The sequence below is a fragment of the Engystomops pustulosus genome, chromosome 6 (genome assembly GCF_040894005.1).
Source record: "Engystomops pustulosus chromosome 6, aEngPut4.maternal, whole genome shotgun sequence".
NCBI lineage: Eukaryota > Metazoa > Chordata > Amphibia > Anura > Leptodactylidae > Engystomops > Engystomops pustulosus.
The window spans coordinates 34680521-34695988 of record NC_092416.1 but is presented as its reverse complement, the minus strand read 5'-3'; the positions used below and the strand labels follow the sequence as shown (position 1 = coordinate 34695988).

Here is a 15468-nt window from a genome sequence, read left to right as displayed (position 1 = left end):
TCCACGCGCCGCAATGCACCACCTCGGACCAGGTGAAGGTAAGCGGTCACCAAGCGACACTTTTTCGGGTTTTAAATGCGGCGGTTTTTCCGAATACGTCGGGTTTTCGTTCGGCCACGCCCCCCGATTTCCGTCGCGCGCATGCCGGCGCCGATGCGCCACAATCCGATCGCGTGCGACACAATCCCGGGGCAATTCAGGTACAATCGGCGCAAATCGGAAATATTCGGGTAACACGTCGGGAAAACGCGATTCGGGCCCTTAGTAAATGACCCCCACTGTATCTGCTTCTTGCTTTTTCTTTATAGTAATTTTGCTGCAGTTCTCCATGATGAGGACAGGTTAATAGAAATTGTTAGATATTTATAAACTAATAGGACAATCATTCCCCCTCCCCTCCCCCGAGACTGTGCCATTCATGCTCCATATAAAATACACTTCTGCAGATAAAACCAGTTTGGGGCTGCATCCTCTCTGCTCAACCTCCCACTCTTTTTTGGGAATGTTAATTAGATTAAGACGCTTTTGTAAACTGACAAACAGCAGCAAACATTTCTACAAAGACATCATCAGGTCAATGCTGATCGTCAAAACCCATAACTATAACATGATAATAGCAGCAAAGACTAAACCCATAAGAATTTCAAATGTGTGCATACAAATAGGTGTCAGTATCAGAGTAGGAACACTCACTGAACTCCTAAATCCTGTTGGATTAGTGGTTAGCACTACAGCCTTGCAGCGCTGCAGACCTGGGTTCAAGTCTCATCCAGGTCAACATCTGCAAAGAGTTTGTATGTTCTTTTCAAGTTAGTGTGGGTTAGTCTGGGTTCTACGGTTTCCTCCTACTGTACATTCCAAAACAATCTGCTTAGCTCCTATTGCTGCTTTATATCATGCTGCCTGTAGATAGGACACTATGTACATTCTGCTCACCTCCTCCTGCTCTATAACATGCTGCCTGTAGATAGGAAACTATGTACATTCTGCTCACCTCCTCCTGCTCTATAACATGCTACCTGCAGATAGGACCAGGCCCGGCGCCAGCACCCGGCCAACCCGGGCAAGTGCCGGGGCCCCGGGGTACTGGAGGGGCCCACTCGGGCCCCCGGATCAATTGTACCAATTGATCACCATCCGGATCGATCATTTTTCTGCCTCTATGCTGCGCTGGTCGGGAGCGCAGCATAGAGGCAGAATCTAAAACTCACCTGTCCCGGTTCCCACGATGCGGCGCTCCGCAGGGTATGCGTCGGCTTTGAAGCCGGCGCACATGATGACGTCATCGGGTCACGTGTGCCGGCTTCAGAGCCGGCGCGTACGGGAGGCCCAGGCCGAAGACAGCTGCAGGTGCTGCTCCGGGGGAACCAGGACAGGTAAAATACTTCTTTCCCGGAGGGGGGGTTTCAGTGTGTCCGCAGGGGGAGGGGGGAGGGATGGGGTCAGTGTGTATACAGGGGGAGAGGGGGGGGGGGTCAGTGTGTTCGCGGGGGGGGGGGGGTCAGTGTGTCCGCGGGGGTTGGGATGGGGTCAGTGTGTATACAGGGGGCGAGGGGGGGTCAGTGTCTCCGCGGGGGGAGGGATGGGGTCACTGTGTATACAGGGGGAGAAGGGGGTCAGTGTGTCAGCGGGGGGGGGGGTCATTGTGTCAGCAGGGGGGGGGGGTTCAGTGTGTCTGCAGGGGGGAGGGGGGGTTCAGTGTGTCCGCAGGGGGGGGGTGAGGGGGTCAGTTTGTCCGCAGGGGGAGGTTGGGGGGGTCAGTGTGTCCGCAGGGGAGGGGGGGTGGTCAGTGTGTCCGCAGGGGAGGGGGGGTGGTCAGTGTGTGGGGAGGGGGGGAAGTATGGCCACTGGAGGGCGGCCCACGGAGGGGCCCACTAAGGTTCTGTCGCCCAGGGGCCCACTAAAACCTGGAGCCGGCCCTGGATAGGACACTATGTACAATCTGCTCAGCTCCTCCTGCACTATAACATGCTACCTGCAGATAGGACACTATGTACAATCTGCTCAGCTCCTCCTGCTCTATAACATGCTGCCTGCAGATAGGATACTATGTACAATCTGCTCAGCTCATCCTGCTCTATAACATGCTGCCTGCAGCTAGGACACTATGTACAATCTGCTCAGCTCCTCCTGCTCTATAACATGCTGCCTACAGACAGGACACTATGTACAATCTGCTCAGCTCCTCCTGCTCTATAACATGCTGCCGGCAGATAGGACATTGTGTACAATCTGCTCAGCTCCTCCTGCTCTATAACATGCTGCCTGCAGATAGGATACTATGTACAATCTGCTCAGCTCATCCTGCTCTATAACATGCTGCCTGCAGCTAGGACACTATGTACAATCTGCTCAGCTCCTCCTGCTCTATAACATGCTGCCTGTAGATAGGGCATTATGTACAATCTGCTCACCTCCTCCTGCTCCACAACATGCTGCATGTAGATAGGACACTATGTACAATCTGCTCAGCTCCTCCTGCTCTATAACATGTTGCCTGCAGACAGGACACTATGTGCAATCTGCTCAGCTTCTTCTGCTCTATAGCATTCTAGGTCTCACTCCTTGTTTTGAATCTTTATGGGCTGTACACTGCCACCAATTTGATCGAGAATAGAACCACTGAAAAAGTGTAAGCTATATATCCAATGTATATCCAAAAAAGGGTTAGTTGTATATCCAGTGGATCCTTATATTACAACGAGAGTTCACCTATTTTATATCAAGCACTGTGTAATATTTCATTTCCCCTGTAGGGGCGCTGTAGTATTTCTTCATTGTATTTTTTCCACATTTGTAAATACTGTATGTGCACATTGATACATTGGGGGTCATTTACTAAGGGGCCGATTCGCGGTTTCCCGACGTGTTACCCGAATATTTCCGATTTGCGCCGATTGTACCTGAATTGCCCCAGGATTGTGGCGCACGCGATCGGATTGTGGCGCATCGGCGCCGGCATGCGGAAATCGGGGGGCGTGCCCGAACGAAAACCTGACGTATTGGGAAAAACCGCCGCATTTAAAAACCGAAAAAGTGTCGCTTGGGAAGCGCTTACCTTCACCTGGTCCAAGGTGGTGCATTCCGGCGCGTTGAGATGATTTTCAGCGCAGCAGCGCCACCTGGTGGACGGCGGAGGAACTACCTTCATAAATCCCGGCCGGACCCGAATCCTGTGCAGAGAACGCGCCGCTGGATCGCGAATGGGCCAGGTAAGTAAATCTGCCCCATTATTCTGACTTACCATCTATAGGTCTATTCTGACATAAGGAGCGTCTCGTGTCCAAATGACTTGCCGCTAGGGACTCTGCAGGCAGAAAACAGATCAGTATTATAGGTATGACAGATCAGTATTATAGGTGTGACAGATCAGTATTATAGGTGTGACAGATCAGTATTATAGGTGTGACAGATCAGTATTATAGGTGTGACAGATCAGTATTATAGGTATGACAGATCAGTATTATAGATGTGACAGATCAGTATTATAGGTGTGACAGATCAGTATTATAGATGTGACAGATCAGTATTATAGATGTGACAGATCAGTATTATAGATGTGACAGATCAGTATTATAGGTGTGACAGATCAGTATTATAGATGTGACAGATCAGTATTATAGATGTGACAGATCAGTATTATAGATGTGACAGATCAGTATTATAGGTGTGACAGATCAGTATTATAGATGTGACAGATCAGTATTATAGGTGTGACAGATCAGTATTATAGATGTGACAGATCAGTATTATAGATGTGACAGATCAGTATTATAGATGTGACAGATCAGTATTATAGGTATGACAGATCAGTATTATAGGTGTGACAGATCAGTATTATAGATGTGACAGATCAGTATTATAGATGTGACAGATCAGTATTATAGGTGTGACAGATCAGTATTATAGATGTGACAGATCAGTATTATAGGTATGACAGATCAGTATTATAGATGTGACAGATCAGTATTATAGATGTGACAGATCAGTATTATAGATGTGACAGATCAGTATTATAGGTATGACAGATCAGTATTATAGGTGTGACAGATCAGTATTATAGATGTGACAGATCAGTATTATAGGTGTGACAGATCAGTATTATAGGTGTGACAGATCAGTATTATAGGTGTGACAGATCAGTATTATAGATGTGACAGATCAGTATTATAGGTGTGACAGATCAGTATTATAGGTATGACAGATCAGTATTATAGGTGTGACAGATCAGTATTATAGGTATGACAGATCAGTATTATAGGTGTGACAGATCAGTATTATAGATGTGACAGATCAGTATTATAGGTGTGACAGATCAGTATTATAGGTATGACAGATCAGTATTATAGGTGTGACAGATCAGTATTATAGGTGTGACAGATCAGTATTATAGGTGTGACAGATCAGTATTATAGGTATGACAGATCAGTATTATAGATGTGACAGATCAGTATTATAGGTGTGACAGATCAGTATTATAGATGTGACAGATCAGTATTATAGGTGTGACAGATCAGTATTATAGGTATGACAGATCAGTATTATAGATGTGACAGATCAGTATTATAGGTATGACAGATCAGTATTATAGATGTGACAGATCAGTATTATAGGTGTGACAGATCAGTATTATAGATGTGACAGATCAGTATTATAGGTGTGACAGATCAGTATTATAGGTATGACAGATCAGTATTATAGGTGTGACAGATCAGTATTATAGGTGTGACAGATCAGTATTATAGGTGTGACTTCTTAGCCCTTTGTATGTGCACCTCACATTGTATTCACTGTATGCAGGACTCCACCAGATGGTGGGTGCACAGTATTGTAGGCCTGGATGGTGTAATGCGAGACCTGTGTACTATGCAGACCCCCACCTACTTCTCCATGATCCCCGTCACATCATATTGTCTGTAACATGCACCTTCCTGTGACCTTTGCCAATTCTTTTGCTAATGTGGTTTGCGAAAGTAGTTGTGAATTTGACTTTTAACCAAAAATTATTAGATTAAATCAAGCGATATACTCCAGCACATAACATCACCCCTGCCTTTCTCTAGAGCACTAGTGACTGTCTCTCTGCCATCTCTAACATCATGTCCTCCCTCTTCTTGTCTCTCTGCTGTCTCTAACATCATGTCCTCCCTCTTCTTGTCTCTCTGCTGTCTCTAACATCATGTCCTCTCTCTTCTTGTCTCTATGCTGTCTCTAACATCATGTCCTCTCTCTTCTTGTCTCTGCTGTCTCTAACATCATGTCCTCTCTCTTCTTGTCTCTCTGCTGTCTCTAACATCATGTCCTCTCTCTTCTTGTCTCTCTGCTGTCTCTAACAACATGCCTTGTCTCTTCTTGTCTCTCTGCTGTCTCTAACATCATGTCCTCTCTCTTCTCGTCTCTCTGCTGTCTCTAACATCATGTCCTCTCTCTTCTTGTCTCTCTGTTGTCTCTAACATCATGTCCTCTCTCTTCTTGTCTCTGCTGTCTCTAACATCATGTCCTCTCTCTTCTTGTCTCTCTGCTGTCTCTAACATCATGTCTTCTCTCTTCTTGTCTCTAACATCATGTCCTCTCTCTTCTTGTCTCTCTGCTGTCTCTAACAACATGCCTTGTCTCTTCTTGTCTCTCTGCTGTCTCTAACATCATGTCCTCTCTCTTCTCGTCTCTCTGCTGTCTCTAACATCATGTCCTCCCTCTTCTTGTCTCTCTGTTGTCTCTAACATCATGTCCTCTCTCTTCTTGTCTCTCTGCTGTCTCTAACATCATGTCCTCTCTCTTCTAGTCTCTCTGCTGTCTCTAACATCATGTCCTCTCTCTTCTTGTCTCTCTGCTGTCTCTAACATCATGTCCTCCCTCTTCTTGTCTCTATGCTGTCTTTAACATCATGTCCTCCCTCTTCTTGTCTCTCTGCTGTCTCTAACATCATGTCCTCTCTCTTCTTGTCTCTCTGCTGTCTCTAACATCATGTCCTCTCTTTTCTTGTCTCTCTGCTGTCTCTAGCATCATGTCCTCTCTCTTCTTGTCTCTCTGCCGTCTCTAGCATCATGCCCTCTCTTTTCTTGTCTCATGGCTGTCTCTAACATCATGTCCTCTCTCTTCTTGTCTCTCTGCCGTCTCTAGCATCATATCCTCTCTCTTCTTGTCTCTCTGCCGTCTCTAGCATCATGCCCTCTCTTTTCTTGTCTCATGGCTGTCTCTAACATCATGTCCTCTCTCTTCTTGTTTCTCTGCTGTCACTAACATCATATCCTCTCTCTTCTTGTCTCTCTGCTGTCTCTAACAGCATGTCCTCTCTCTTCTTGTCTCTATGCTGTCTCTAACATCATGTCCTCTCTCTTCTTGTCTCTATGCTGTCTCTAACATCATGTCCTCTCTCTTCTTGTCTCTCTGCTGTCTGTAACATCATGTCCTCTCTCTTCTTGTCTCTCTGCTGTCACTAACATCATGTCCTCTCTCTTCTTGTCTCTCTGCTGTCTCTAACATCATGTCCTCTCTCTTCTTGTCTCTCTGCTGTCACTAACATCATGTCCTCTCTCTTCTTGTCTCACTGCTGTCACTAACATCTAACTGCATGAAATTTTTAACTCTCTCTTTACTAACCCACCCTGTGTCCTCCTCCCGTCGGTTATCCGGCAAACACCAGATACCAAGCTCCAGGCTTCTCTGCATCACATTCACATTGGACTCTGTATATAAGATGGGGCGAGATGGCTGGTTAAAGCAGCAACATCTTTATTTATTTGTAAGCGATACAGAATATGATGGCACTATAAATAAATAAAGATTATTATTATTATTATTATTATTATGGGAAACAGATCTGAATATTTCACTATCATCTGAACAGTAAAGTAGGATTTTCGGACTATGCCACGGCGCATCCATCAGTTCCCAGGAAGCTACAAGTTACTATCCAGGTAGGTCATGTCCTCTGGTCTTGTCATGTATTAACCCTCTATGGGAAAGAACTATGGAGACTATTTTCATTGTTCCGCCCGGATCCTCCCTTACTTCTATTCCACCTCTGTGAACTCTCTGTATCTGGACATGTAGATGATCTTTGCTCCTGCATCCCCCTCACATGACTATTCCTCCAGTGATTACAATGTGGGTGCCTCAGGTCAATGACCTCATACACTTAGGAGACCTTACTTCCCCAACTCATTCTTCAAATAAAAAAAATTCCATTGAACTTTTCTATTTTTCTTTTGTATATAACAAAAAACTTACTGGGGCGCAAATGGAACGCAAGTGTCCCCCCACTTCTACATGCGTGTCATCTTTACAATAGATTACCTGAGTCTATTAGCCATATTCTGTAGTTTATTATATACATATTACATACATATGCTAATGAGACAGAAATGCTCCCGGGGCTGTTACCAGAGCCCCTCCGTGCTGTAGTTTCACAGGCCGTTACACTGTGCACGAGCACTTCCCCCTCCCACTGTGTGATATTACAGTAGGTAGAGGAAGGGGGAAGTGCTGAGGAAGTAGTTGGGGAGACAGTGTAACAGCATGTGAACACACCCAGGAGCCTGTTGAGCTCATTAGCATAATTATAAAAGTTGATTTTAGAAGGAAGGAGGCCATGGATAACAAATATAAGAAGATTACCGCAGTCACAGTGCCTGGATCTATGAGTAAGTGTTCCTGTGTTATCATACTTGAATTTGTTGGTAGATGGTTCCTTTAAAGGGGTTTACCCATGAAACAAGTAAAGGGGCCTAACTTGCTGATCGGTGGGCGTCTCAGTGATGAGACCCCCAGAGATCACAAAAACGGGGGTGTTCAATGTACCTCCGTCAGACCCTCCTGTGTATAGGGCCTAACTTCATGGGAAAACCCCTTTAAGGATTATTTAATAAGAAAAATCAATGTAATGTTTTTTAATATTTCTGTACACCTGCCCATAGTAATATCATAATGGGTCTAGGGGCAATTACAGGGGCCTGGTCTCTTCCTCGTCTACCTGGAAATTGTAGCACTACCTGGGTAGGATGGTGTTCACACGAGTATTGAATGTCAAACCCAATAGTGACCATTATTACTCAATGGGGTACAAGGGATGTGGCTTCTATTATAAAGGGAAACCATTAAGCCTTAAAGGGATGTTCCTTCTACCTGGTGATTGGTACCATGAAGCGGAAAACAGTCCTAGAATACCCCATTTACTGACAGATTTATCATAATACGGATGTCTGTAAATTACATTGTAGGTAGAAATTCTTAAAATAGTTTTTTTAAAAAAAACCAAATGTAACAAGATTGGAACATAAGACATTGCTTATCTGTTCTAGCAGAAGGTCGATGTGTGCTCTGTCATATCTGAGTTTTGTTGCTTGTGCCGTCATTCTGGGGAGTGGGGGTCATCTTCTCTTTTTAACCCCTTAACGACCTGGCCGTTTTTTGTTTTTTCATTTCCGTTTTTCACTAACTTTTAATAACTTTTTTATTTTTACACCTAAAGAGCTGTGTGACGGCTTGTTTTCTGCATAGCAAATCACTCTTCATAATGATGGTATTGATTATTCCCTGCCGTGTACTGGAAAGCGGGAAAAAAATTCCAAATGCAGTGAAAATGGTGAAAACGCATTTGCGCCATTTTCTTCTGGGCTTGGATTTTACGGCTTTCACTGTGTGTCCCAAATGACAGGTCTGCTTTATTCTTTGGATCGGTACGATTACGGGGATACCAAATTTATATAGGTTTTATAATGTTTTCATACATTTACAAAAATTAAAACCTCCTGTACAAATTTTTTTTTTTTTTTTATTTTGCCATCTTCTTTGGTGTACTTTGGTGTACGGAGCTGTGGGAGGTGTCATTTTTTTGCGACTTTTGATGATGTTTTCAATGCTATCATATTTAGGACTGTACGACCTTTTGATCACTTTTTATAGAATTTTTTATATTTTTCAAAATGGCAAGAAAGTGGCGTTTTCGACTTTGGGTGCGATTTTCCGTTACGGGGTTAAACGCAGTGAAAAACCATTATTATATTTTGATAGAACGGGCATTATCTGACGCGGTGATACCTCATGTGTTTATGATTTTTACTGTTTATATTTAAATCAGTTCTAGGAAAAGGGGGGTGATTTTTAGGGTTTTTTAATCATTTTTTTAACTTTTTTTTATTTTTGTTTTTACTATTTTTTCAGTTTCCCCAGGGTACTTTAACCCTAGGTTGTCTGATCGATCCTACCACATACTACCATACTACAGTATTGCAGTATATGGGGATTGTGATCACACATTGTAATGAAAGGGTTAAAACGAAACTAGGAAGACCCAAGGCTGTCATGGCAACCGATCGCCGCTTCCTGATGACGTCACGGGGAACGGCGATTCTCGGCAAGATGGCGGCGCCCAATAGTGGGTGTTACCAGTAAGTCTTTGCTGCAACATGCAGCAAAGACTTACCGGCTATGGAGAGGGCTCAGCCCAGGGGCGGACTGGCCATTGTACCCACCGGGAATTTTCCCGGTGGGCCGGTCGGTCCTGGGCCGGTCTGGGGCCGGTCCGGAGCTTCTCCGGGGCCGGCCCGCACTCCCTCCCTACAACTTTTGATTTAATCTATAGTACCTGCATCGTACGATCGTACGATGCAGGTACTATTAATTAGTACACAGACGCAGCGCAGCACCGCTGCTTCTGCGTCTGTGTATACATTCAGCTACACAGGTCGCGCAATTGACTTCATTGCGCGACCTGTGTAGTGTGGAGGAGGCTGACTTACCAGCTGTCAGCTGTCCAGTCGCCTGCCTCCGTGTAGCTCCGCGGCTTGGTGTAAGAGGCGCGGAGCAGTGACGTCACTATCCCGCGCCTCTGCACCAAGCCGCCGAAGACCGAGGGAAGACGGGAAGAAACCTGCTCCAAAGAGGTGTGTATTATGTGTTTTTTGTTTTTTTTTTAAATTATAGAATGGGGGGCTTTATTGTATATCGGGGAGGGGGGGATTCATTATATGGCAGGGGGGCTTTATTGTATATCGGGGAGGGGGGGGATTCATTATATGGCAGGGGGGCGCTATTCTATATCTGGGACTGGCAGGGGGAATTAATTATATGGAAGGGGGGCATTTTTCTATATCTGGGGCTGGCAGAGGGCATTAATTTTATGCCTGAGGCGGCCAGGGGGCATCATTGTATATCTGGGGCTGGCAGGGGGGCATTAATTATATGGTGGGGGGCATTATTCTATATCTAGGGCTGGCAGGGGGGCATTAATTATATGGTGGGGGACATTATTCTATATCTGGGGCTGGCAGGGGCATTAATTATATGTCTGGGGCAGGGGGGGGGGGCATTAGTCCATATCTAGGGCTGGCAGGGGGCATTAATTATATGTCTGAGGCGGGCAGGGGGCATTATTATATGTCTGGGGCGGGCAGGGGGCATTAATTATATGGCGGGGGGCATTATTGTATATCTGGGGCTGACAGCGGGCATTAACTATATGTCTGGGGCGGGGGGCATTATTCTATATCTAGGGCTGGCAGGGGGCATTAATTATATGGCGGGGGCATTAATGTTTATCTGGGCCTGGCAGGGGGCATTTATTATATGTCTGAGGCGGGCAGGGGGCATTATTGTATATCTGGGGCTGGCAGGGGGCAATAATTATACGTCTGGGGTAGGGGTGGGGGGGATTATTCTATATCTGGGGCTGGCAGGGGGCATTAATTATATGTGTGGGGCGGGCAGGGGGTATAATTTCTATGTCTGTGGTAGGTTTGGGGCATAAATTCTATGTCTGGGGTAGGCTGGGGCCATTAATTATATGTCTGGGGTAGGGGTGTTACATTATGGTGCACTATTTGTGTGGTACTAATATTTCAGGGGGCTCTATTACAGTATTTGGGGCACATTATAGGTGGTAGCAGAAGAAGGGACAATGGGAAAGTGCAGAACATAAGACATCTGTGTGGTAAACTCTGCAGGAAAGCTGTGTACCTGGAGGAAGAGACAAGGTGATGGTGGAACTAATGGAGAAGATGAGGAACGAGTACAATCCGGGGAGACGTCACCTGATGTCTCTGGATGTAATAGGTGAGGATCTCGTGTGTTTTCTGTAGCTGTATATGGTAAATACTGATTTTTTTCATGTTCGCTTCTGTGTATATATGTAGTATTATAGTAGTTATATTCCTGTACATAGGGGGCAGTATTATAGTAGTTATATTCCTGTACATAGGTGGCAGTATTATAGTAGTTATATTCTTGTACATAGGGGCAGTATTATAGTAGTTATATTCCTGTACATAGGGGGCAGTATTATAGTAGTTATATTCCTGTACATAGGTGGCAGTATTATAGTAGTTATATTCTTGTACATAGAGGCAGTATTATAGTAGTTATATTCTTGTACATAGGGGACAGTATTATAGTAGTTATATTCCTGTACATAGGGGGCAGTATTATAGTAGTTATATTCTTGTACATAGGGAGCAGTATTATAGTAGTTATATTCTTGTACATAGGGGGCAGTATTATAGTAGTTATATTCCTGTACATAGGTGGCAGTATTATAGTAGTTCTATTCTTGTACATAGGGGCAGTATTATAGTAGTTATATTCTTGTACATAGGGGGCAGTATTATAGTAGTTATATTCCTGTACATAGGTGGCAGTATTATAGTAGTTCTATTCTTGTACATAGGGGCAGTATTATAGTAGTTATATTCTTGTACATAGGGGACAGTATTATAGTAGTTATATTCTTGTACATAGGGGCAGTATTATAGTAGTTATATTCTTGTACATAGGGGACAGTATTATAGTAGTTATATTCTTGTACATTGGGGCAGTATTATAGTAGTTATATATATATAGTAGTTGGCTTGTATATGGGAGAAGGTATTGTAGTAGTTTTATTTTGTATATAGAAGGCAGGATTGAATGTGTTATTGTAGCATTATTCTTGTACATAGGAGGCAGTATCAATATATTATTTCTCTGAATTGTACATGTATGGCACAGGGGAAAGCTATTTAAGGCTTATCGGGTTGTGTGTTTGCATCATTTACTAATCGACAGGTCACATTCTTTGCTCATTAGATTCACTTACTAGCAAAAGATGTTATTGTTTTGCATTAAGGCCATCTACCAACAATTTGTCTGTTATAACCCCACCCACTTTATCTGACCACACCCACTTGTTTTGACTCCGCCCGTTAAATGGGGCCACTTTTATATTTTTTTCCAGGGCCATTTTAAATTCCCAGTCCGCCCCTGGCTCAGCCCGTGAGCCCTCTCCATGCAGCGGGACCCGGCAAGTGCCGTACTATTACGGTGCGCGTCGGTAAAGGGGTAAAAGGAACACTCCAGCTTCTCCTATTGCTGGCGTCACTATGTACAGGTTACACAAGGGACACCCAGGCATGAAGGTGTATACATAAACCGGGCACGTGGAAAGGAGGGGGAGATTTATCATCAAGTTCCTGAGGTAAAACTGTTCTAGTTGCCCATGGAAACCAATCACAGCTCAGCTTTAATTATATAAACAGCTGTGGGAAAAAGAAAGCTGAGCTCTGATTGGTTGCCAGTTGCAACTAGAACAGTTCTGCTCTAAGAGACTTATGATAAATCTCCTGTCTATGTGTATTTGTACATGACTGTATGTGCAGGAATAACTCTTCGGGTTACACAATGGAGTCTGCGGGTATCTGTAATGGCGTTATCAGAACTCCAAGGAATAGCAGTTATCCTTCTGCTCTGCTCCAATACTAGTGTGAACCTGAGCTAAGAGAAGTGTATGATATTCTACAGACACAGGACATTGCATTTATGTTTGTATACAATGGGGCAGATTTACTTACCCGGTCCGTTCGCGATCCAGCGGCGCGTTCTCTGAACAGGATTCGGGTCCGGACGGGATTTATGAAGGTAGTTCCTCCACCGTCCACCAGGTGGCGCTGCTGCGCTGAAAATCATCTGAACGCGCCGGAATACACCGAGCTGGACCAGGTGAAGGGAAGCGTTTCCCAAGCGACACATTTTCGGTTTTTAAATGCGTCGGTTTTTCCGAATATGTCAGGTTTTCGTTCGGCCACGCCCCCCGATTTCCGTCGCGTGCATGCCGGCGCCGATGCGACACAATCTGATCGCGTGCGCCAAAATCCCAGGGCAAATATTCGGGTAACACGTCGGGAAAACGCGAATCGGGCCCTTAGTAAATGACCCCCTGTATATAGATGTGTGTATATTTTACATGTGTTTATTTCAGGGTCAGACTGGCCCACTGGTGAACTGCTGAATCCAGTGTCGGACTGGGATACCTTGGGCCCACCAGTAAAATCTTCTCTCTGGTCCCACCACAGCTATAAGTTGTTTCATGATATTACATATTAAATATAGTAATATAATATAAATTATAATTTAAATAATAGTATAATTAAATATTAATAAGTAGATAGGATAGTTGAGATGCTCTATGCTAAATATATGTATAAATTACAGAGAGGGTACCTTGTCCAGCACTACTTATGCAGAACCTGGGCTCCCACCTAACACAGGGGCCCACCGGTGGATCCACCTGTTCACCTGTGGCTCAGTCCGACCCTGGTTGAGCCCTGACATCTGATACCCTCATCCATCCACACTGCCCTTGATAGTAACGAGTTCGCCACCTATATGACTATGGTCAAATTTCTGTCCACTGGTAGTAAACATAGAAACTTTCTATAGAATGACAGCAAGCAGAGATCTGGAAAACCACGAGGAATTAATATAGAAAGTATATTGGAAAATTTTATAACTTTTTATCATAAAAACATTAACATTAATTTGCTGAAATCGGAACACCCCTTTAACCAACAGCTACCAGCAGAAAGCCCGGGATACAGAGGATAATTCTTATAACAAAAGGGATTATTATGGTTTTTTATTTCACTGCCTACACCCCAATATAGGTTATGTTTCTATGTGTATATATGGCTGTTGAGAGTGTATTTTTATATGCATTTTGTAGATGATCTGTTTCTATTTTTTATGTGCCTACTTTTATATTTGTATGCTATATGTTTTTATGTATGTTACAGTATATATATGTGCATATTTGAACATGCATTTGTCTTTGTATACTATATGTTTATATTGTGTATGTTCATTGTCACTTGTGTTTATGTTTGTATATATTTTGCTGTTATGTTATTTATGTGTCTTTTGGATCCACTTCTGGTTTTGGCTCACAAATACGGATACAAAGCCCAGAGCTGTGGCCTATGTGTACGTGTTGGTACGTCAGTGTTTATGTGTGTGGCTGGCATCGGGGGTCCACAATGCCCGGGATGTTGGGCCCACACATAATTTGCAGCGTGGTGACAGCTCGCTTTATGTGCAGCCAGTGAGGCGACTCCTATGGGAGGACGTGATAGAGGAGAGAAAGCGTTACTCACGCCGTAGCACCGCTGCGCTGCTGGTGACGGATCCTGAGCCTGCTGCTCCTCTCTGTCACATATAGAGGAGGCAAAGTGCAGCATAGAGCGGTGATGAAAGGATCCAGGACCTGGGATGATGTCAGGATCATGTGATTGCCTGCATGCACAGGAGGAGTCTGCAGCATGTGATCAGACACATGGGCATAGGGTGCAGTGCACACAGCAATGTGTGTGCCAGGCAGCACGTGAAGCAGAGCTGTGTGTGTAATGTGTATGCAGCAGAACTGTGTGTGTAATGTGTATGCAGCAGAGCTGTGTGTGTAATGTGTATGCAGCAGAGCTGTGTGTGTAATGTGTATGCAGCAGAGCTGTGTGTGTGTAATGTGCATGCAGCAGAGCTGTGTGTTTGTGTGTGTAATGTGCATGCAGCAGAGCTGTGTGTGTAATGTGCATGCAGCAGAGCTGTGTGTAATGTGCATGCAGCAGAGCTGTGTGTGTAATGTGTATGCAGCAGAGCTGTGTGTGTGTAATGTGCATGCAGCAGAGCTGTGTGTTTGTGTGTGTAATGTGCATGCAGCAGAGCTGTGTGTGTAATGTGCATGCAGCAGAGCTGTGTGTGTAATGTGCATGCAGCAGAGCTGTGTGTGTAATGTGTATGCAGCAGAGCTGTGTGTGTGTAATGTGCATGCAGCAGAGCTGTGTGTTTGTGTGTGTAATGTGCATGCAGCAGAGCTGTGTGTGTAATGTGCATGCAGCAGAGCTGTGTGTAATGTGCATGCAGCAGAGCTGTGTGTGTAATGTGCATGCAGCAGAGCTGTGTGTGTGTAATGTTCATGCAGCAGAGCTGTGTGTGTGTGTAATGTGCATGCAGCAGAGCTGTGTGTAATGTGCATGCAGCAGAGCTGTGTGTGTGTAATGTTCATGCAGCAGAGCTGTGTGTGTGTGTAATGTGCATGCAGCAGAGCTGTGTGTGTGTAATGTGCATGCAGCAGAGCTGTGTGTGTAATGTGCATGCAGCCGAGCTGTGTGTGTAATGTGCATGCAGCAGAGCTGTGTGTGTGTAATGTGCATGCAGCAGAGCTGTGTG

The 15468-nt window shown here is 44.6% G+C and overlaps 1 protein-coding gene across 2 annotated transcripts in view; it reads right to left on the bottom strand.

The window, feature by feature from the left end:
- TBCEL (tubulin folding cofactor E like) overlaps positions 1-14541 on the bottom strand; it is a 46924-nt gene extending 32383 nt beyond the window's left edge. Inside the window, exons 1-2 of one of the 2 annotated variants that reach the window (XM_072155638.1) lie at positions 14400-14541; positions 3245-3307 (exon numbers count right to left, since the gene is read on the bottom strand). In XM_072155638.1, the coding sequence (XP_072011739.1) occupies positions 3245-3247 (3 nt within the window). In that variant the 5' untranslated portion in view covers positions 3248-3307; positions 14400-14541. The remainder of the gene's footprint in view (positions 1-3244; positions 3308-14399) is intronic. The other variant, XM_072155636.1, reaches the window with a different exon arrangement.
- Between the last annotated feature and the right edge of the window lie 927 nt (positions 14542-15468).